This window comes from Phasianus colchicus, chromosome 5 (genome assembly GCF_987193195.1).
Source record: "Phasianus colchicus chromosome 5, bPhaCol1.hap1.1, whole genome shotgun sequence".
NCBI classification, from domain to species: Eukaryota; Metazoa; Chordata; class Aves; order Galliformes; family Phasianidae; genus Phasianus; species Phasianus colchicus.
The window spans coordinates 25,045,496-25,068,457 of record NC_143440.1 but is presented as its reverse complement, the minus strand read 5'-3'; the positions used below and the strand labels follow the sequence as shown (position 1 = coordinate 25,068,457).

The following is a 22,962-nucleotide window of genomic DNA, read 5'->3' as shown; positions in this document are numbered from 1 at the left end:
TAGGAACGGTGTGTTCTGCACCCTGGGCTGGGGTTGTGGTGTCAGCGTGTTTTCCAAGTCAAAGGTATGTGGGGGTTGAATTAGTCCCATAAGGTTGTTCTGCCTGAGCTGTGAACAGGGCTGCACACATCCCAGTGCAGGAGCCATTGCTTGAGCAGATATGTACTTATGCTCAGAAGGTAGGAGATGTGTTTGCAGGGTCTGCTCAGCCACTTGGGCTCTGGTGTGGAGTTATTGGAGAATTAAGATTTCTCTGCCTGGAGTTTCTTAACATGGAGTTGTTTTGTTGCTAAGAGTCCAGAAAAGCACCATTAAGAGCTAAAAGGACACTTAAATAGAAAGGTGTTCCATTTGTTTTTTTCTAACTTCCTAAAGTAAAATCCAGTCTCTGATTTCTGAACCCATTCAAATTCCCTGCTGAGGACACAATGTACATGGGGGTCCTCCAAGCCATGACAAGATGTTTTCTTTCTGTGGTGGGCCTGTTGGGACTAGATGATAACTTGATGGGATTTCTGATGAGACGTCAGCCTCTGATGAGATTCATGTCACTCCAGTTGTTCCCTGTAGGCATCTGATTGGAAACAAAGGGAGGAAAATAGAGGTGCAAATGAGTTTCTGTAATGATGACTCTAGCCAAGCTGGAGTGTGGCACGTTGGGGTCTGGAGTTTCTGAAGGCTGTATCTTGAGTTGAGAAAGAGCATAGCATGGGACTGCGTGTGGGCCACAAACAGAGCTGGACACCCTGATGTGAAAACTGAGATGGTAGCTGACCAGATCCTTGCAGCTCTGTACCAGGGTACTTGGAAGCATCTGTGAAGAGTCACTCATTTTTAAAGGAATCGACTGTCCTGTTTTATTGCTTCCCTTGTGTGCAGAACTGCAGAAAAAATAAATAAATAAAAAATAGGGGGTATCCGTAGAGAAAGAATAATACTGTACTTCGTTTCCCAATAGTAAAGTCATAACTACATTGCCATGCAGGGTTGCATTATAGAATCAAGACAGTATAAATGCAGTTTTAACATGGAGACCTGAAAGGCTGCTATAGGCGTGCAGCTGAATTTTTCCACTGAGCCCTTTGCTCTGAGAGAAACCAGCCTTTATCTCGGCTTTGATTCAAACCAGGCTGGCACTGAAGAAGTGCAGTGATCCCAGAAGGGTCTGAGGTCCTCCAGACTGTCAGCTTTCCCTGGCACACCATTATCCAAGCCAGGCATAGGAGAGGTTTTCCAGCAGTTGGTAAAATGAATGAGAGCAGAAGTATTAGCAGTATTTCTCCTACTGGTCTGAAATACTGATCTCAAAGGAAGGCCTAGATATTCCAGCATCTCTGAGAGCATCAAAGAAAAATGCCACCTTATCATGTGCCACCATGCCACAACACCATAGAGCCCGTCAGTACCCACTGGGAAGCTGAGCACGCTAAGCCCTGCTGTGCCTTACTGAAATGTGATGAGAAGTGTGAGAGCATGAATATGGAAGAAGGCGAAGGGAGCTGCCACACTCATGGCCTCACATTCCTGAGCAGCAGTTCGTTGTCTGTGCAGCACAAAGGAGATGTGATGTCTCCTTGGACAGTGTTAGTGCTACCATTAATTTATGCATTTGGGGCTGAGATTTTCAGATGACAGGCTCGCTAGGAGCACAGCAGTGGGAGGGCCGGCTGTCACACTTAAATGTGACAGAGGTGAGGGGACATGCAAGAGGTCTGGACATGGTGCTGGGGTATGATTTTTGCACTGGAATAGATTAAATCGTCTGACACGCAACTCGCTCCTGTACTTCCCTGTTCTGCCAGCTCATCTGCTTGCTCCCAGAGGCAGCATACCTGCCCACTCACCAATGCAGCACTCTCCCCCTGACAGCTGAGCTGGGAGATAAGTTTTGAGGCTCTGCCATTGAACACCTACCAGTAGCAGAATAACATGCCTGTTGCTGGCGTGGTAAAGCACGAGCAGACAAACACATCTGAGCCTCCCTGATGGACTCCCAGCTCCACTGTTTCGGTAGCAAACAGCTTTTAGCATAACTGTCTTGTTATCCTTTGGATGGACAGAAAGACTCCCAGATAGCCACTGTGGTGAACGGGTCATTTCTCTGAGTCAGAAATGTTCACTCAGACCTTCCCTCAGTTAAAATTTGTGTCTTTGATTTTTGAGCCTCGCTCCATTTTTACTTCAGTTCCTCCATGTGCCTTTAGGGCGGAAAGTAGGCACAAAATTAAAATAAATGGGCAATTTCTGGATTTCTCTGGTGCCAGCCATTCTGCTGGAAAACATCAATGTCCGTTGCTCAGTTGCTCCAGGAGCAGCAAGAGGAAATGCCTGAACCTGAGTCACCTCTGTCAGCATGGCAGGACTTGTTCCTAAATTTTCTGGGACAGATTCTTGGATGTCTCGTCTGCAAAGTGTTTGAGTGGCAATCATGTGCTTCCTTACTGTAGGCAGATTAAGCCTTTAATAATAAGGGGTACAGTGCATAAAATTCAGATGGCAGCTGATGGATGAGCAGAGCAGATCTCTGATGTCCGATCTTTCGGCTTAGAGCACCTTTCTGCCAGTTAGATGTGACTGTCTTTCCCTTCCATGATCCTTCCCAAACTGCTGCTGGGACTGTACTCAGGCAGGTACCTTTTGATAAATGGTGAAGTAGGCACGTTGTCGTGGGAAGGAATTCTAGCCTCACAGGGCAGGGGAGGCTTAACCCAGTCTGCCTTTGTGTAAAATCCACCAGGTAGCACTAGAGCATGGAAAAAATGTCATTTCTTACATAAGCTTGGATTATGTTATTTACTCTCCATTGTTTGTAAGGGCCTCATAGAACCATGAAAATGACCTTTATTTCTCTACAGGTTTTGTCCTTTTTCATTTAACAAATATTGATTTTTTTTTCGCCTGCGTCTTCATCAGAGCTGAATTAACAAGGCTGTTTAACAAGAGCGTGTGATTCATTTGGGGTCTTTTTGTGCCAGGTGCTATCACGAGCAGCTGAAAGCAGCTCAGCAAAGAATGTGCAATCACTGTTAGAGAGCTGTCAGAGTAGGCGTAGTGCCCTGACAAGAGCTGAGCTAACATGGGTCAAAGAGCAAGCTTTAAAAGGTGGTCTCTTCAGCTTAGGCACAAATACAAGGCAAGGTTGTTTTTAAGGAAAGTGCCATTTTGTGTGAAAGCTCCCTTCCCCAAGCCATCAAAGGTTGAAGACACTGAAAAATCAACATTGCCACTGGACGATTCCATTTCCACCCACAGATCCCCAAATGAGATTAAGAACCCCCTGTGCTAGGCCATATTCACAGCAAGAGGTGATCCTGTCTTTATGATCCAAAATCACAGTGTCACGGTGATGACACTCCAGCAGGACCACGAGAAGCATGAGCCACTGGCACAGCTTTCTGTGCTTCCTGCCAAGCAAGCCTCTTGACTGCATCAAGAGCTCGTAGGTGGAGCAGAGAGTGGAAATGGAAGGTAGACAGGGACATAAAGTTCAAACAAAGTGAGTCTGATGGCCACTTCTCATGCTTTTAACACAATAGAGAGGGAAAGCAAAGGCCATCTGATAGCTGTCCCTTGCTGTTCATGCTTCCCATAACATGTCATTCTGGTTTCTTGTGCAGGACCTGGAGGTTTGTGTGGGGGGAGTAAGCAGCTGCCACAGTCAGTTGGGCAAATTGAGATTTCATGCCCTTTGGGATCGTCTCTCTGCACAGTCAGTGACCTTGAGACATCCTGTAGGCTTTTTAGTAACCCCTATAAGCAGTAGCAAAAGCCTGACCTTCTCTGTGTATTCCATAATGAGAAAAACAGACATTGTGTCGGAAGTGGAAACGCTGTGTCCGGATTCATTTGTCCTGTATGGGCAGTGTTCATGTGGCTTTGCTCCTGGGCTCTCCTGTGGGCTCACCTTCCTTACAACGTGCGCCCTGTGGTCAGAGATGACATTTGTTTCAGATGAGACTAGGGTCTCGTTAGGGCAGAAGTTGAACAAGCTGATAAAAATGGCGTGTCCTCATCCTTAAGCACTTACGATTTATGCCAGAGGATGACAACCTTTTGAGGACTTTGTCCCAGTGTGCACTTTTTTCTCTCTCAGATTGGAGGTTAAGCGTGCCAGTGGGAGCAGGGAGATTGTCTCTAAGAAGCTCCCTGAGACCAATCAATTAATGCTCATTATTTCCCCTCTGCAGCAAGAGGACACGTGCCTTCCCTAATGCTCTGGGCTCTGCAGAGGTGGGACTGACTGCTGCCTCCTGGTGTTAGGCGGCATCCCCAGCTGAAAGATGACTGTGGTGGTTCCTTACAGACCATTGCAACTGCACTTGCAAAATTAGAGAGCAAGCTTACATTCCTCCTCCAGTTAATGTCTGTTCCTATAAAGTGCAAGGGAAAGAGAGGACATAACGTTCATCTGCAGTTTGAGCCTCTGAGCAGGTGGGAGGGGGGCGGCTGGGGAGCATCCTTGGGCTGACCTGAGGCTTAGTGCTTCACCACTGAGTTATTAACTCCCCAAGTTCCCTTTTCAGTGGAGGTTTCAATAATACCACCATATCTTTACAAGTAGTTTTGGTGATGTGATGTTCTCCAACAAAAGGGAAATTCCCAACAGAAAATTCCCAACCGAGACAAAGCACAGTCCAGCACCTCACACTTCCAGAGTCAGAGTGCTTTTCCCCCAGGCTCCGCTGAGGAAAACAAGCCACTCTGTATCACTGTTCATTTACCCTCTTGAACCCTCTCTTGCAGTGCTGCAAGGAAGATGTTTCAGCAGTTAATAATGCTCCTGGGGCATGTGCAAGGAACAATTAAAGCTTATTGTGCCAGTGACGAGCCCTGGGGTAAACCAGGCTTTGGAGACAGCTGCCCCCATTTTGTTCATGCAGCAGGATCTCACAAGCTGTCCTGTAGCAGAGGGAGGCAGATATGTCTTGCTGATTGCAGACTCTGGCAATTAGCATTTAAAACTCAAGGGGTAAACTCAATGTGGCATTTCTAGGCTTTTTGCTGGTGGCAATCACCTTGGTTTGCAGTGGTCGGCGCTTGGGCAAGCGGGGCTGGGGGGATACAGCTGCAGAGCCCGTGGAGCCATTTCAACCAGCTGCAGCATGGGATGTGTGGCAGGAAGGAAACACAAGTGTGCAAGGTTTCTGCAGCGCTCCCTTTAATTCTTTGCCTTTGACACAGCCAGATCTAGGTCTTTGATCCTGAAGTGCTGGAAAGGGCAGGAACAGCAGTTCCTTCATCACAGGCACTGATGCTTGGTACAGCTGTCTCCTGCAAGAGTCAGCTCAGTCTTCTCTAGAGCCATGGAAGAAGGCAGAGCTGGCTTTCTCTGGAGAAGGGCCCTCCTTGGAGGTGTGCAGCGAGGTTTCCTTGATGCCTAGCCCTCAGAGCAATCCCTGCCTACTTTAGTGGCTCACAGAGGAAAAGAAGCGTCTCTCCCAAGCTGAGAATCTGAGCTATACAGTCGGCAGCTCCACAGCTGGCTGGTGTGCCTGGGAGGGGGCAAGCTTTTCCCTCTCCATTGTGACTTGTCTGTAGGCTGGAAACCTCTCCAGAGATAAATTGGAAGTTGTCGCTGGCATTTCTACTGAGAATGTCAACAGAAATATGTCAGCGCCAGTCATGATACAAACACAGTTTCCCGTTTAGAGCACTGCACCAACTGTACCTAATTAACCTTCATGACAGCCCAGCAATACAAGGAAATAGGGATCATTAACTTCAGCATCGCTTTACAGAAGGGGAAGAGAAGCAGCAGTGCCAACCCCATGCGTTTCAAATTGAGGTAGGCTCAGAAAATCTCAAGGTTAAAAATAACAATAATCCATTTGGGATTCTTAGAGCTTTAGGAGTGCTCTTGAACCAAACTCCAGCTTTTTCTCCAAGAAACATCAGGACTGGAAAGTTCTCTCCCATGCACACTTTGGTGTGACTCAACAACTAAGGCTTTTAGAAAATCACGCATTCTCGATTGCAGTGGTGCAGAGGCATTAAATGAGAGAATGATTTACTCAGAGTTGCTTAAAATTCAGTGGCGAAGCTGAGACTGGGCTGTGTGAGTCACTGACCCTCCACCTCTTGCTTGTTCCTCCAGACCAGACATTTCTCCAGGTAGAGGAACCTGTCTCAGTGCACCAGCTGCCATCACAGGGTCATTTAATGGCTGCCAGAGGTGTCATTCAGGTAGGAGCTGAGATCTCACCCCATCTCACCGCTGCAGAGGGACAGATTGGAGCCAGGCACTGTTTGCATTTTGGTCTTTGAGCCAGCCCAGCTCCTTTGCCTTGGGCTCAGCTGGGACAAAACTGTCCTATGGACGGAGAGCTGTGTGTGCTGCTCCCTCACCTCACCTTCCTGTTTAGAAGAGGCTGCTTATATGAGTTGGTAAGGAGGAACAACTGGTACTAATCCTCCTTAAAGTAGAGTTCTCACCTGGCTGGGACCCAGTGAGGAAGCGCTGCTCTGTATGGTATGCAGCAGTGGGACCCCAGCTCTGCACTGACAGCATGGGGACAGGGAGGCTGTGGGCAGGAGGAGCATGCTGGGTGGGACACCGACCTCAGTGTGGAGAGTCAGTGTTTGTACAGCAGTGTGCTTCACTCTTCTCTTTTCCTCCTCCTTTTTCTGTTCTGAGCTGACGTGGGGCGAGGCAAAGCTGAAGGGACCCTCAAAAAGGGCAGGTCATTGATGGAAGAGAAAAGGGCTTGACAGATGGTGAAGAGCTTTTATGAGCAGCATGGGCTGCAGCCGGCTCCAGGGAACAGAGTTGTTCCCGTGCTCTGGCTGTGTGTCTGTCTCTCTGATTATTTTGTGTATTTCATCTCTGCTGCCTGTCTCGTCCTTAATCTGGGCTCCTCTGTGCCAACAAAATGCTTAGCTCACTCCATTGTCTGAGAGGCTAATTTGCACTGTAAATCCGATGCTTATCTTACATGACAGCTTACTATGGGGTTTATTGCAGTCCTGAAGACAAACTAACCAGGGCTGGCTGGAGAGCTCTTGACACATCCTCTGGAGTATAGTACAAATACGACTTGTTTCAGCACACTGCCACAATAGGATGTGTCCCCTTGCATTCTGGGGCCATAAGGGATTTCTCTTTTTCTTTTCAAATAGGTTCAAATTTGAGGGTTTTTTTTTCTGTTACTATTAATGTTTTTGGTGGTACAGCCTCTTCTCTGTGTTGGAGCCCTGGGGATGCTCCTGGAACAGCCTCTCACCCTCCTAGGGCGAGGTCCTTCATCCCTCCTCCCTGCTGTCTGTGGAGTGTAAGGACCGTGAGAGTGGTTGCAGAGCAGGTGCAGGCAGCGTTCAAGCACTGATGCTCCAGGATGCTGCAGCTTTGTTGACTCTGCCTAGCTTAATCAGAAAGAACCTTTGTCCTTGTCTCTCTTCATTAGTATTTCCTGACACTTTCTCCAATATGTTGTAGCTCTTTGCTGGCAGAGTAGCATCCCCCCTCAATCTCATCTGCAGTTGCCTCCTCCCCTCTGGTCCCTGGGCTGTCCACCTGCAGGCAAGCACACAGCACCGAAGTGATGTTCACAGTGGTGTCGGTTAGTGAGCTGGGCAGTGGTCCCAGAAATACGTGGAGAGGGCTAAAACCTCAGACAAAGAAGTTCCAGGTAGCCTCGGACATAAGTTTATCCAGGGAGAGCAAGGGAGATTATTGCTGCATTGATACAGCACTTGGTTCTGCAGCTGAGCGCGCTGCTTAATGCCCAGAGCTTCTGCATTGCAGTCCTCTGAGGGACACACAGGATCCTGCTTCCATGGCCAGCAGGAACACGGGGACCCTGTGGTTCAACCCCGCCCATGATGGCACACCCATCCTTCTGGGTGCTGTCCTGCCCTTGGGCTGAAGACAAAAAACAAAAGATGCCTTACTGGCTAAGCTGTGTGCAAAGGCTGGGCAGCTGGCAGCTGAGCTGGAGATGGAGCCAAAAGGTCTCAGCAGCAATGAGGGAAAGAAAAAAAGGACTTAGAAACTGCTGAGGAAAAGCCAGGCGACGTATTGTATACCCGGTAGAAAAGTAGCTGCTTAGGGTTATATCAGAAAGCCTGTACTGGCCCCTCTCAAGTTCCGTTTTGCTGCCTAGGTGATCAGACTAGTGTGTAATCTAAAACTTATTCCAAGTCACCAGAGCTGGCAAACCCAGGCTGCTCGCAGGCACTGTCCTGAACCTACCTCAGGGATGGCTGCTCCACAGCCCAGCCAGAGCTCAGGGAAACCTATGGCTCTGAACAAAGACCCCCGGAGCTGAAGAGTTTTTAGGACACAAAAATAACTGGGAAAGGATTATCACAGCACCTCATTCAGGCTTGTGCCTAATCTAAATCTCTTTCCTGACTATAAAGAAATTTCCTAGCTTAAACCCCTATGTTAAGTATCTAAAAGTTAGCCATCAGAGTCTGAAGGCTTCTGGAATTGTTTCCTCAGAGCCCCAGAGCATCCCCTTCCCACACAGAAGGCCTGCTGCAGTCTAGGAGTGCCTGCTGGGACTGCTGCTGGTGGTGCACAGCAGCTCCATCCACTTGGCAAGGTCGGGCTGTCCCCTCGGCTGTCTGCATCCAGCACCCAGGGCTGGCAGTGCTTCCAAGGATAACATCTATGCCCTGCTGTTTGCTATCTGGTTGGCTTGTTTAAAAAAAAAAAAAAAGGAAAAAAAGAGAAAAAAAAAAAAAGGCTTGTTTTCCAGCAGTACTTGTGTCATGTGGACGGTGGGAAGACAGTCTCTGCTCCAACAAATTCACATATTGCTGGGCAGAAGTACACTGAATAGCAGATGTGGTAGAGATGCGGGTGAAATAAGATGCTAACAGTAAAAGGAAGGCGTTTGCTCAGACTGAGTAAGTCTGACATCTCCATCAAGCAGGGCAGCAGCACGCTGAGGCCCCACACCTCAGTGAGCTACTCGCTGGCATTCCAGCTTTCACAGAGCCTTTGCTTGCTAGCAAAGAAATACACTGCCTGGAACAATGCTGCCTCCAACCTGCATGGAAATGAGAAGGGGTGGAGGCATCAAGAGGGGGGACTAGGTAAAAAATTTCTGTTGCCTGGAATGTTATTAACAACCAAAGAAAGGCTGGCAGTGAGCAGGTAAACATGGGGCTTTCTTCTCAAGGAGCTTCAGAGAAAGGAGGTGGGGAGGACTTGAGTGCTTGGAAGAGGAAACCAGGTGTGGATGTATCAGGGGGCTAGGAGCCCTCCTACTGCACTAGTGCTGTGCAGCCTTTTCACCTCTCTTCTGAGCAGGCAGTGGGTGAGGAGGGGATGCTGCTGCTCCAGGGCTGCTGCCTTCCCAGCTGGTGCTTGCTTTTTTTCCTGTCACAATTGCTTTGTTGTATTTCTGCAATTATTAGTAACTCATCTCCTGTACGGAACTGGCAGTGAATCAGAAGGCAGAGACTCCAAAATATCTCGTCCCACGAAAAGAGCAGCTCCTCCTTTGCTTGGCTCAGCGCTGTCAGATGAGGCAGCGGGGAGGGCTGTGCGGGGGCTGCCAGGAGGGCTGCCAGGCCCGGCTCCCCCCGCAGCAGCACGGCTCGAACCCCTTCTCAGGAGCTGGCGAGCTGTGAGCGCTACGTCTGCAGGGCTGTGGGCAGGTGCGATGGCAGCTTGGGTGGGCACAGCGTGCTGGCCTTCCTCCAGCTGGCACAGGTAGACAGCATGACAGAGCGTATCAACTTAAGCTTAACAGTCTTAACACTATTAAATACAGCGCTGAGCTCTCTGGAGGGCTTGTACAACCTGAGGTGACGTCCGTGTCACTGTATCTTTACTGCAGTTTGCTATCTGTGCGAGCTCAATTACATCTCCGGCAGATAGGTGTGTGTTGCACCTCAGTCCCTCATCTGACATGTGTGCAGGGCTGCCTCCAAACAGCTGCTTCTGAGGGCCTGCGGCCACGCCAGCGTCAGCCGCTGCTGTCAGCAGCCTGTCCCGTGCTGGCTGTGATTTACTGCCGTTAGTCAACACACAGAGGACGGGATTGCATCTCCCGTTAGTGGCATTTGCATTGAGTTGCACACGGGAGCAGGGCCGTGGTGGGAGCGCTGCCTGGGGAGAAGACCCTCAGTCTGGCCCCACTGACTGTCCCTCTTTTTCTCCCACAGATGCCAGCAAGGACCATCCGCAGCAGCAGGCGGGGGTGATCTGGAGAGTGACGGGCGGCCTGTTCAGCATCACCCGGGGAGCGGTGGGTGCCACGCTGGGAGGAGTCGCCTGGGTGGGCAGCAAGAGTCTGGAGCTCACCAAGACGGCTGTGACCAGCGTCCCCGCTGCCGGCGTTGGACTGGTGAAGGGCAGCGTCTCGGCCGTGACCGGCGGCGTTGGAGCTGTGGGCAGCGCGGTCGCTGGCAAAGTCCCTTTCACCACAAAGAAGAAGGACAAGGCTGACTAATCCCTATCGCGGCCTCTTTCCAAAAGGTCTACCTGCCCATACTCTCCCCCACACAGCACCTCTTTGAGTTGGAACCAGCCGCTTCAGGGAGGGTCAAGCACCGAGCAGACTCCGGCTGCAGCCTGCTCAGCACCACCTGCTTGGCTCAGGGCTCCCAGAGCCACTGTCTATGCCTTTCACTCCCATCACCTCCTGGGAACCATCTCTGCTCCGAGGACTTCAAAGGCACAGTTGTCTCTGTTTTGTGGTTTCTTTCCTCCCTTCTGCCTCTTGTAAGCACAGAGGGGTGGGAGAGGCTCCATCTGCCTGGAGCCAGGGACAAGGGGACGGGGTGAGTTACGCCTGTCTTGGGGTGTGGGTTGTGTAGTTGATTTCAGCTTCATCAGGGAAGACAGCCTTTGAAACAACACTTCCCTCAGCCCTGGGAGCTGTGCTTGGGAAGTCTGTCTGGGGGAGAACGGTGGAAGAAAGTTCCACTGACACAAAAGAGAGATACTGTGAAGAGGGGGAAACCTCCCTCCTGCCCTGCATCTCTTAGGTTTTCTTTCAGGGCCCACCCACAAACTGCTCCCAATCACACGCTCCCTGGCTGAATTGCACCCTTCAGAGAAGGAACCCTCAATCTGAACAGAGCAGCTCCAGTTATGATGCCACACAAGAGTATCATATGTCCCAGACCATCAACTTCTGCATGGATTTTCTTGGTGGGAGGCAGGAGGATGAAATCTGCTCTATATTCTCACTGGGGGAGAGAGCTGCCAGTATCTGCCAGGCATCTGTGATGTTACAGCACAGTTCGTGGATGCCCCACTGGTGAGAGAGGAGAGGTGCCCTTACCGTAGAGACACAAACCTGCCTTTGGATTTGACCTTTGAAGTCCTTGCAGTATCCCCATCTGCTAAAGGGGCACTCTGGCTGTAGGCCACCTTCACTCCACAGATATCACTGGTAACCACAAGCAAGCGTGTACCCAAATGCCACCCAAGTTCTGCTCCAGGGAGGGAAGGGAGACAGAGAGCCTCACTCTGCTGTGGCTCAGCACCCTGGGAGCAGTGCCTGGCTGGGAGTGGGACGCACTGCTTTGGGGAACGTGTCCCGGAGGGGCTCCAGCCCGGCTCCTCTGAATCACCGTATTGCACTAAAAGCCCACCCAAACTCTCAGTGCCGCAGAAACCCAGACACCTGCATCCATCTGGGAGCGATAGCCATCCTCAATCTGGCCCGTGATGCTCGGGGGTCAGTGACATCGTGCACTCACACACACGCACGTGCACATGCTCACACTCCACGGTCCCCTGCGATTCTCGGGATGAGGAAAGCCGCAGGTTCCAACATTAACTCTGCCTTCCCTGGCTTTGGCAGGTTAGTAGCCTAGGTTGTTAGCTGTTGGATGCGTAGGCAAGTGAAGCAGTGTTTGTGCTGTGTTTTATAGATATGCATATGTGTTAGCGTGTGTGTACGTAGCAACCCACAGGCATGTTTTCAGCCAGGTGAGCAAAACTGTGCCACTGCCGTGGAGGAGTTCACATCATCATCTTTGGCACTTCTGGCATGTAGGTTTGTATAGGGTCCTTGTCACAATAATCACAGTTCTGAGGAAGATGTCCTCTACGTGGCCCAACAGCTTAGTTTACTGAAACCAAAGGAATGTGAACAATCTCCTTTCTCCTGTCCGTGCCGTTTGTTTACTTTCTGCCCTATCTTTGGACATCGAAGCCAACTTCCTTTGTTTTCATTTCCTGTGCAGGCTCATTGCATTTCCTGGCTGCCTAGGCCTCAAACATCAGGGAATATTTAAGTACGAGTCGTCTCCTCCCCATCCTGCCTGAATGTTCTTGGGCTTGTGAAGCCGTTTTGATTCTGACCTTTATTCAGTCCACATTTTGGGCCTGCCACAAGTCACTGTGTCCCTGTGCTCATCATGCTGCTGCTAGGTTCTCCCTGTGCCCCTGGCTGGGCAGCAGACCTGCCGTTTGCAGTGGGAAGAGCTTCCTGATCTCCACACTGTTTTACTCTGGATAGCATGAGAGTGGTTTAACCTACATCTTTGTTTCTAAAGAGGAAACGGCATTCAGTATGAGTGCGCATTTCCTCTCCTTGTGTGCTTTGTTCTTGAGAAGGCCAAGTTGACCCAGATGTGTTGGTTATGTCTCTGACGGCAGCAACTTCACAGAAAGATCAGGTCTTGTGTGCCTGCACTTTGCTGGGATGCTCATGGCAGTGAGCAAGGCCAGAAGAAACCTTTTCTGTTCTTCCTTTGTAGCGAATGCCCTGCTAAGCAGAAGGGCAGTTTGCACTGCATGGATCTCTGCTCACCGCTCTCCCTCAGCGTGTCTCATTTCTTATTCCAAATCACAGACTGCTTCTGAATCCATCTCTAGCCCCAAAGCTAAAAGCTGCTTGTGCATAACTAGCTGTGCTGTCACCAGCCCTCTTGGAAAGATACAGTTTCTTACCCACTGGGACTCCTCCTCACTACCTCTCCAAGGCTTTAGGCAGGAGAAGATGCTGTGAAAAAGCTTCACATAACTACCCACCTCTGGACAGATGATGGGGAGCTCATCATGCTCTGGCAACCAGTATCCCACACAGGCCTGTTCTTCTGGGGGAAAGCATTAGGTCCTTCACAAGCTATTGTCTGCAGGCATGGAAAATGTGATAAAAGTGCATTGAGAAAGGCTGTAGGGAACCTAAGGGTTTCCCGTCTTTGCTCTTCTGTTCTTTGGTGAGTCGCTGCAGTAAATGGAGTGAAGTTCCCCGTTTGTCCCCATTTGAGGGATGGCCTGAAGAGGGGAGGAGAGATGTGAGGGGAAATCCCAGCTCAAACTGCTATCCTTTGAGCCCAGCTAATGGAGAGCTCATGCACCATAAATAGCAAAAAAAGGGAAAACTAGCAGCTGGGGACAGAAGATTAAATCTACTCAAAAACCAGGGCCTCCTGCTGCTTAATGAGTGTTCAGGAATACATAAACACACTGGGCTCAGAGGAAGGCCTGTGGAGGTACGGCTGCTGGTGTGCTAGGCCTGCTCGCTTGATCCGAGTGACCCAGTCCTGAGCTGCTCTTCTGGGCACTCTTTGTGCCAGAGCAGAAGGAAACAGCCTTGGTATCCATCACTGTAAGCACAAAGGTGCCTCCTGACAGCATCAGTGGCACGATGGTGAGATCAGATTGGGATGGGAAAGCTGCTGGACACTGCTTTTCTCCTCCCTTCTTAAAGAGACTTCAGCCAGCCCAGAGCCCACCCAGGCCACCTCTCACAGCCTCTTTAAAGAAGAGGCAAAGAACTACGTTTTGCTTCGATCCCATTTATACCAGCTGGGGGGACTTGGTACAAGGGGGACAGTGTGAAGGTGGATGGGGGGGGTGAAGGGAGCTCATTCAAGGAAGATTTGGGTCCTGGTGTTAGGAGAGGAAGATGGGGGGAGCAAGAAAGGGAGGAGCACAAAGGGAATTTGATTCTTAGGACAGCCTCTGAATCAGAGGATGAATGTAAGAAAGTTTGCCCTAGGGAAGAGTATGGAAGAATATGAGTTTTGGGGTGTGGTGTTTTTCTGCTCTTGGCTGGGGCCCTGCTTCCACAACAGTGATGATAATGAGGTTGTTTCCATTTGGCTGGATCAGTGTGCCCAACAGAGGGTCCAGGCACCAGGTCAGCCCCTCTTCACTCCCAGATCTCTCCCAGGCATTTGCCAGGATCTCCCCACTGCAGGGCCGGGCCACAATTCTACACACAGCTCAGTGCCCCACCACAGCTGGGCGTTCCCCTGCCCCACAGGCTTACCCTGGCTTGGAAGAGAGTCCATGGGCACTTCCTTTCCTCCCTTTTCCCTTGCTCATCCTGTTAGCGTTCACCTTCTTTTTTTCCCCTCCCTTCGCTTTTCATCTTGCCCTTGGTGCAGAGCTCTCCAAAGCTCCCCCAGAGACCTCCGTTACACATCCACACTCACATTAGCTGGGAGGGCAGAGAGGGTGTCTGCTCCTGTGGCTGCCCTGGCTGGGAGAGGGAGTGCATGTCTTCCACCCCTTTCTGTCTGCTTGTGTTCATGTCTGGAAAATCTTAACCCACTTCTTTCCCTCTGGGTTCTCTTGTTGGCTCTTGTTCCTGTGGGTGGGTCATTCCCGTGTCCCCACTGCAAAGTCATCCTGGTGAAAATAACAGCATGAGCATAAATGTGGAGATGGATGGAGAGAGCCACAGAGCTGCCAGGATGGACGTTGGGCCCATCTCTGCTCCTCCAGGAGCCAAGGAGCCCTTTGCTAACCCGGCACCGTCGCTGCAGCTGTGTGGTCCCATGCATGGCACCAGGCTCCAGAGGACACTTTTGTTCTTTATCATTTCATTGTCTGTAATTGGTTTCTTACTGAATCTGTTTGCTTGGTTTGTTTTGCAGTGTGTTTCTGGGAATATTCTGCATCTCTGTATTTTAATTACAGTAAAATTTGAGGATAAAAATCTTTGTTGCACTGTTTCTTGTTTCCAGTGAGGGAAAACAAGCAGAGGAAGTGCAGTTGAGTGAAGATGTTAGAGATTCCTTGGGAAATCACATCTCTCCCCTAAGGGCTCTAAATGAGGCACCAAGCAGGGCTGAAGCTCAGTCCCTGCTTAAACTGGGACACGACTTTCAACTGTGATTCAAAAGCCATTTTGCTACAAGCAGGTTTCCTGATTAGAATGGCAAGAGCAGTTCTGAGAAGACTTTTAAACTCCATTTCTTCATTTGGTTTAAAGACCAGTGCAGAGAGGTATTTGGTGCCAGGGAAAGGCTAGCTGCCCCGAAACTGGAATCTCAGCAAAGATGGAAGAATTTGCCCCTACAGATGCTATTTCTTGATGCAGGCTTGCGTGGCCACTTCTCCTGGCCAAGGAGAGAAACCTCCTTCTCCCTGCAGCAGTCTGTTTTGACAGCCCAGGGGAGTTTTGCTTCCCACTGTACAGCTGAGAGGAGCCTCACGGAGCAGCCAGACCCATGTGTTTGCTCACTAGCAGGCAGCGTGGGTGCTGGATGGGCACAGCCAGTCACCCTGGCCACTTCTCCCACGGCACAGGTACCTCCCCAGAGCTGCCCCACACTCCTGGGAACACACAGCCCTTGAGCAGGGATGATGGCAGCACGATGGAGGAGCCACCAAGCTCTAGGACTGCTGAGGGAGGAGGAAGTTGGCAGCCCTGCAGCCTGTGTCCCTTTTACTGGGATAAGGCTGAGAGCCAACAGCTCAGCATTTGTTAAGTGCTGACAAAAGGATTAATTTAGTAGCTAATAATAGGGCAATCAAGCCATTTATTTAGTTGATGCTTCACTGGTGGTGGAAAATGAAGGAGAAAGTGCCTGGGGTGGTGAAGCTCTCCCCAGAGCTGCCCCCAGAGCAGCCAAGGGCAGTGGATGGAGCAAGCATTCACTGCAGAGCACGCGTGTTCCCATTCTGCTCATAGGGTTACAGTGGGTCATGTCACCATGCAGACAGCATAGGTGGTTGATGAGAGCCATCAGATTGACCACCACTGCTCACCATTTCTCCACCCCTACCCAGCTCAAGCAGGTTTGCCAAATTAAGCCAATTTGCTACATGCCCCTAACAAGCTGACCTTGTGTAGCAGCTGCACCTGTTCCTCCAGAGCTCTTTAAAGGGGGGAGAAGAGGAAGGAGTTTCCCTCCTCATTCCTCTGGGGGGGGGGGTCTGGTTCTGCAGCCAGTCAGTAGAGTGTGCCTGCAGGGTTGGGTTGTTGGGTGGGTGGTGTCCCTTGCTGGATTGGAGAAGTTGGTCAGCAGGCAAGGTTTGAACAGACAGGCATCTTGTGTCAGGCTGAGTGCTCTGCAGCCTTGCAATATTGCTGCATCCCTGTCCCACTGCCCCATTCAGCCCCTAGGATACAGGGTGCCTGGAGTGTGAGGTTCCTGCCTCTGCTACCAGCTACCAAAGGAGATCTCTGTATTTCCAGGAGAATCTTTTTGGTTGCTTGTTCTTATTCTGGTTGTTTAATGACCTGAACCTGGAGAACTTCTCTCTGTAGGGCACAATAATGCTCATGCCAACAGCATTGGATGTGGCATGGGGCACATAGAACCAACAAGGGGGGACAAGTTGAAGGGGCTGTGCTGGGGATGTGGGTCCCTGCTGCCAACCACACCAGCAAGCTATCGTGCCTGGAAATAACCACAGGTTCTTGCTTCTGGCTTCACTGCTTGCATTGCTACAAGGTTTGGATGCTAACGTGCACTTGCCGAAGGAGGAGGCTTGCAGCTCTCTGCCATCCTTATGGGGATATGCTGGTCTCCAACCTGGCCTGACACCACTGCACTGGGAGCCAGGTGGATCTGCAGACATCAGCCACTGCCTGTGGGTGCATCCACCCACTGTACTTACTGAAGTCTTTCAGTCGAAGTTCACCTCCAGGTCAGTTTTATTGCACTTTTATTTACAGAAAACACAGAAATAAAGCATTTGTGTTGGGCTTCTACCAAACCACCCAATCACTTTCTTCCCTTTTCTTTTTTTTTTTTTTTCCCTGTTGTGGGATTTTGGCACAAAGAAGTATCACAGGTGTTACCAAACCACCATGTAGGAGCAGCTGACCGCCCATTCAGCCCCATAACATAACTCCAACAGACATATTAAACTGAGATCTGAGACAAGGAGGTTGCTCCACGTTCAGCTTCCAGTCTGACCTGGTCATTGTGGGGTAAAGGGGTTATTCTGGAGGGGATGATGCCATTCATAAATTATATTTATATTTACCTCTTACATTGTAAAAGTAAACAGTGCAAAAGTACAGTACCCCAGGTACCCTTCTGTTTGGAAAGCTTGAAGGTTGCTTTATACATTTTGTGTGTTTTGTAAACATTGTTACCCATCCACAGTTCTAGCTCTTGCTTGGAGAGACCCGATTCCTCGTGCGCCCAAAGCGTGTTGAGAGGCAAGAATCACTTCCTCTGAACTCCATTGAGATTCCCGCTCAAGATTTAGTGCAAATTTTGGAGAGAAGACGACGAGAAAGAGGGGTGGGGGGGAACCAAACAAAAGAAAACAAAATAAGGCAACAGTTTGAAATGGTCTGTATCAAAAATGGGGCCCGGCCTTAGGAGAAGGGCAGGAAGTCTCTTTCCTCCACCAGGCTGATGGAGAGGTTCTTCAACTCCTCCTCGGAGCGGGCAGCCCGGTAGCCGAGCTGTGCCAGCACCTGCTGGCAGGCGCGCTGGGTGAACGCCACGATCTCGTAGGACAGACGGAAGCGCCACTTCTCTGCCGTCGCCGCCGAGTTGCGCACCGTCCCATACTTGTGCTTGGATGAGGAGCGGTCCCCTCGCGTGTTGTTCTGTATCCAGCGCTCGACGTTGCCGTCCATGGGGATGCCCAGGAAATCGTAGATCTCCTCGGTCTTTTTCATGGGGTTCCGGGCCAGGTCTTCGTACCGCACCAGCATGTATTTGCCCTTGAGCCATGGCGGCCGGTTGAGGCCGGTGGAAACGGAGTTCCAGAAGTCCTCGCACACCGTGGTGAGCTGGGTGACGTCCAGGTTGTAGGGCTTCCTGCCGGTGCCATCCCAGATCCTCCAGAGCCGGTAGGTGTCTCGGAAGGTCTCGCTGCGGGACGCCAGGATGCCCCGCGGGTCCCTCACCAGCTGGATCACCTTCAGGTTCAGCCGCGGGTCCTCCACCAGCGCCCTCAGGTCATTCACCTCGGGCACCCGCACGGTTTTGATGGCCACGTGCCCGTGTTCCCTGCAGGACTCAGTGGCCAGCGTCAGGTTCAGGGTGCCACACTTCTTCACGCAGTCCCCTTCTTCCAGGTGGAGATCAACGGCACCCAGGGCCTCGCAGACTGGCGGTGAGCACAAGGCCTTGCTGGCTCCCCTGCGGAAGAGGCGGTCGGTGGTGTGATTGATGGGCTGGGGCTTGATGTAGTTCTCCAGGAAGTAGAGGTCGCAGTCATACAGGCTGCGCAGCAGGTCGCGGCTGGCCCCCAGCATCACCCGCCGGTCTGTCGTGCTCTTGCTCTGCGTCAGCTTCGGGATCAGCGTGTACTGTACGTGGTAGAGGGGCTCGAATAAATAGAAGACGTCGAAATGCTGGTTAAAGAGCTGTCCCACGAATGAGGAGCCACTGCGGGTGGTGGCGAGGATGAGGACGTGCGTCTTCCTGGTGGAGAGGTTGTAGGCAAAAGTGGGGCTCTCATCACACAGCCGCTCGGCCGCGTCAGCATCCTGGCTCAGGCTGCAGTTCACGGGGATGGGGCAGCTGTGGAAGGATTTGGCGGTGAAGGTGCGGATTGCCGTGTACTGGATCGCAATGGATGCCAAGGCTAGTAGGAGGACAGCCTTCCAGGAACATTGCATGGCTGGTCACCTTCATGGGGCTTCTTCACAGGTTGTCTTGGTGTCTGCAACCCAACAGAGAAGGCACGGGGTGAGCAAGGACAAGAGAGAAGGACCAGAACATTCCTACTACCAGCAAATGCCCTCCCACAGTGCACGCGCATCGGGTCTAACCACGTGGATCCCAGCCACACACTGCAGAGCCTGCTTCAGAGGAGAGGACAACAGCAAGAGGCTGGCACAATTCCAGAGATGATTCCAGCCAGGACTTCCAGAGATATGGAATGTTTTCAGAAAAAGTGTAGGCTTGAAAGCTTCACGAGGTTCTCTGAGCCCTTTTGGAGCCACCAAGACAACACTTTTTCCAAGGCTTCTTTATTTTTCCAAGTCTGCCTATTCGAGAGAGGTCCGGGATGTGCCATCTTCTGAGAGGAAGCTGCCAAGTGGGACCTCTTTCCTGCTCTCTAGTGCTGGCCAGCCACACTGCACCCTTCACACAGAGCCCCAACTCCCGTACTGCGGGAGGACGGCTCGCACACGGTCGCCCGCCCTCCCAGTCTCTGCTTCTATTCCCCGACGGGAGATGCGGGACTTCGGGACGGTGCGGTGCCGGGCGCGCCCCGATCCCGCCAGCCGGCACCCTCTACCCCCCGATCCCATCATCGCTTGTTTCCATAGAAACCGCGCAGTGACTCAGGACTTTGGGACCAGCTGGAAACCGCAACCCAGAGCGGCAGCCGCCCAGGGGGGCGAGGAGGGCGGGGAGCGGGGCGCGGTCGCCCGTGCGCCCGGACGCGCTCCCAGCGGCGCGGAGAGGGACGCGGGACGAGAAGCTCTCCCGGCATCCGCGCTGCCGCAGCACCCGGTGGACAGCGCTGCGGAGGGCTCCGCAGGGAGCGGGTCCTCGTCGCGCTCCGGCCACGGGAACCGCGGGGCTCACGGCATCGCCGTTACGACGAGCGGCGCCCCGGGCGCGGCGTTCCTTCCCCGGGCAGCCCCTCGAACGCGGCTGCGGCCGCTGCGGCCGCGCTCCTTCCGTCCGTGCACGAAGAGCCGCAGCGCTGCAGAACAACTCTCGGCCGGGCACCCGCCGCCGGTCCCGGTGTCCCTCGACTTCTCCCCGCGACGGGACACGTTGCGGACGGGCTGCGGGGCGGCATCCCACGCGGTCGGGTCGGCTTAGTCGCACCCGCGCCTCTGCATACCCCCACAGCCCACTCGCCCGGGACAGAGGCACGGCCGAGCGGCGCGGCTCAGCGCCCGGCCGTGGGACCGCGGCAGAGGAATCCCTGCGGGCGGCAGCGGGTGCTCGGCACCGCCGCACGCCACAGTCCGCGCTCCCTCTGGCTGCGGCTCCCCCCGGGGCTCGCTCCGCTCTCCACGTGCACCGCCGCTCCTACGGCACCTCCCGAAGGACAGGGCTCGGGGCACCGCGCTCGGGTCCGCTCGCTCCTCCCACGACCCCCGTCCCCATCCCGGCCGCGTTTCCGAGGGACCGAGAGATGGTTCGCGCTACGCGCACCCCGCAGGTCGCTGCCCGCTCGGAGCAGCACTGAAATCGCGGGGTTTGTCGCCGGGGGTTCTTTTTTTTTTTTCTCTCCTCCTGGCATTCAGCATTCGCCTTCCCAGTTAATTAATCGCTCCCGAGCCGGTCCCGGAGTTTCCTTATCGCAGCATCCACCTGCGCCTGTTTATCTCTCATCTGCTCAACTGCATCGCTCCTCCCGAGGATGCGGCCGCCCGGATCAGCCCACTCCGATGGCGCTCCCGCTGAACGCCCCGCTGCCCGCAAGCATCATCATCCCTGCGGGGCCCGGGGGGCTCCTCTCCCCGAGGAGCGACCCTCGGCCCACGCAGCCGCCCCTTCCCGCAGCGCCGGGACCCGCGCAGCTCCGACCCCCTGAGCTCCGCCGCACCCCTTTCCCTCCGCCCGGCTGCGGGACGGCGGCGATCCCGCCGCCCTCTCCCGGCACGGCGAAGTTGGCGGCCGGCGAAGGGCCCCGGGCAGAGCCGCGCCGCGGGGCCGTTCCCGCCGCCCTTACCTGGAGCGGCGCCGCGGCCAGCTCCCCCCGCATCCCCGGCGGCCCCGCGCCGCGGCTGCCGGGCCGCGCACGCCGAGCCCCGCTGGCGGAGCTCCGCCGAGCCGAGCCGCGCCGCGGGGGCCCAGCGCCGCGTACCGCCCTGCCCGCGCCCACTGCCGGCCGGGGCCGCCCCTCCACGCCCCTCGGTCGCGCTCGGTGGCGGGGAGAGGCGAGGGGAGGGCCGGGAGGGGGCTGCGCTTCTTCTCCCCTCCCTCCTCCCCTTCTTGCTCGCTCCCTCCTTCCCTCCCTCCCTTCTTCCTCCGGGCGGTCCGGCAGCGTAGCCCCGGTCTCTGCCGAGCTGCGAAGTCCCCCCCAAGTTTTCCCCTTTTTTTCTTTCTAATATTTTTACAGTTATTTTTTTTCCCCGGGGGATGTGCCCCAGAGCTCTGCAGTCGCAGTCCAGCGGAGGGCCCTGGGGCCAGTCGATGGATGCGGGCGTGAGCTGCCCTTCCGTTTGCTGGCATGTGCTCGTTTTGCGGCGCACTCTGCTCCTCAGAAATGTACATATGTATGCGTATCCCCTCGGAGGGTCGTAGTCCTGCACCAGGAACCCACCACAGCCCGGGGAGCACTGCCACGAGCATCATAAAATCGTTAAGGTAGGAATCACCACGTCCAACTGCCAACCCACCGCCACCATGCCTGCTAACCACTGTCCTCAGTGCCACATAAACCCCTCTGGTTCATAAACCCCTCTGGGGACAGAGACTACCCCACCTCCAAGGCAGCCCGCTCCAATAGTTATCCCCCTCCCTGCAGCGACAGCCCCCACGGCAGCTCCATGCCCTGTGCCAGCCCTCAGATCCCGCTATTTCACAGTGCTCAGCCAGGCTGCTGACACTCCTCCATACCCAAAGGCTCCCATTCCCGCAGTCCTCTGCAGCAGATTTCCATGGAGCCCTTGTGTTTTCTCCTCTTGCCTTGAGTTATGGTTCAAAAACTGTACCTTAACCACATAACTGCCTGGGAGGGTCTGCCATAAACCAACAGTGAAGCTGGGAGGAGAATGTGCCCATGGCCATTCCCATTGCTCACATGCAGCCGGGGATGGGCACAGCCAGGATCTGGGGTCAGGGGCTGCTGTCGCTGAGTTCTCCCCATCCCCTCCACTCCTCTCATTGGGCAGCAGTGAACTGGATTTTGGATGGACCTTGCCCAACCGTTAGCAGTGGGCTTTTGCTGGGTGGTTGGAAACCAACAGCACTGTGGTGTCTTGCTGGCAGCTCATCAGCAGGAACTGTCCCAAGACCTTCCCATGTGGATGTATGAGCATGGAAAGCCATACCTCGGTGCAGGCAGCAGAGTGCCTGCAGGTGGGTGATGTTGTACACCAGGCACGGCAGACACAGAAATGCACATTTAATATTGGCACGCACACAGAAGCATGGCAATCCCATATAAAGTATCAGGGCATTATACTACTTCTTTCAGTTTTTCCCCTAGTTAATGTGATAAGGAGTCAGAGTTCCATTTGCTAACAGTTCATTTGGTCCCTCCTCAGCCCCAGCAGTGCCAATCCCAGGCTGCAGCTCCCTTCCTTCCACTTGCTGCAGATTTAGAAGCAGGACCCCAGCTGTGAGCCACTGAGCATCCTCACCCACCTGCCTCCTATCCAGCTCGCCCTACCCTCCTCCCTAAAGTGCTTGCTGGGGGCCGTGCAGCTCTGTGGGACTCCCACCCACCATCCTACCTCTGTGCTAATGGCTCCAGGTACATGGGGGGGCCTTCAGGGTTGGCTGGGCAGGGTGGGTCGGTCAGTCAGTCTGTCTGTCTGTCTGTCTTGCTGCTGCATGGGGGTGGGCCACCGGAGCATTGTCGGTTTATGTTGCAGGCGACGATGATAATTTTCTGCCTGCTGCCTGCACGCTCTTTAATTAACAGCTTGGAGGATGCGGGGCGAGAGCGAGGTGTAATGAGCGCTCCGTTTGCATATCAAAAGGAGCATCATTAATATCGCTGCTCACAGGGGCTCTCTGAAGGCAGCTGGCTCGTGGGCAGACACCCAGCAGTGGCACCATGTGTCACTATCCCCATGCTGGTGGTACTGGCAGCAGGCTGATGCCCCTGTGAGCTTGGTGAGTCAATTCACATGGGATCCACCCCATCCTGGGGCAGCAGTGTTTTGGCACAAGGCTCAGTTGAAGGCCTTGGCCCCAGGCAGAGGG

At 53.3% G+C, this 22,962-nt stretch overlaps 2 protein-coding genes across 4 annotated transcripts in view; one reads left to right on the top strand and one right to left on the bottom strand.

Moving 5' to 3' along the window:
- LOC116229186 (transmembrane protein 263-like) overlaps positions 1–14,869 on the top strand; it is a 219,389-nt gene extending 204,520 nt beyond the window's left edge. For 2 of the 3 annotated variants that reach the window (XM_031593503.2, XM_090140970.1), the window contains exon 4: positions 10,117–14,869. In XM_031593503.2, coding sequence (XP_031449363.1) covers positions 10,117–10,403 — 287 coding nt within the window. In that variant the 3' untranslated portion in view covers positions 10,404–14,869. The remainder of the gene's footprint in view (positions 1–10,116) is intronic. The other variant, XM_031593502.2, reaches the window with a different exon arrangement.
- Positions 14,870–16,892: 2,023 nt separating this feature from the next.
- On the bottom strand, positions 16,893–20,890 carry CHST1 (carbohydrate sulfotransferase 1). The gene is made up of 2 exons (XM_031593498.2): positions 20,759–20,890; positions 16,893–18,781 (listed from the first exon to the last, which is right to left on the bottom strand). The coding sequence occupies exon 2, from the start codon at positions 18,735–18,737 to the stop codon at positions 17,481–17,483; it is 1,257 nt and encodes a 418-aa protein (XP_031449358.1). The 5' UTR covers positions 18,738–18,781; positions 20,759–20,890; the 3' UTR covers positions 16,893–17,480.
- Positions 20,891–22,962: the final 2,072 nt, after the last annotated feature.

Excerpts from the sequence above, each read along its gene's own strand:
- CHST1 (XM_031593498.2), bottom strand. The coding sequence starts at position 18,737 with ATGCAATGTTCCTGGAAGGCTGTCCTCCTACTAGCCTTGGCATCCATT.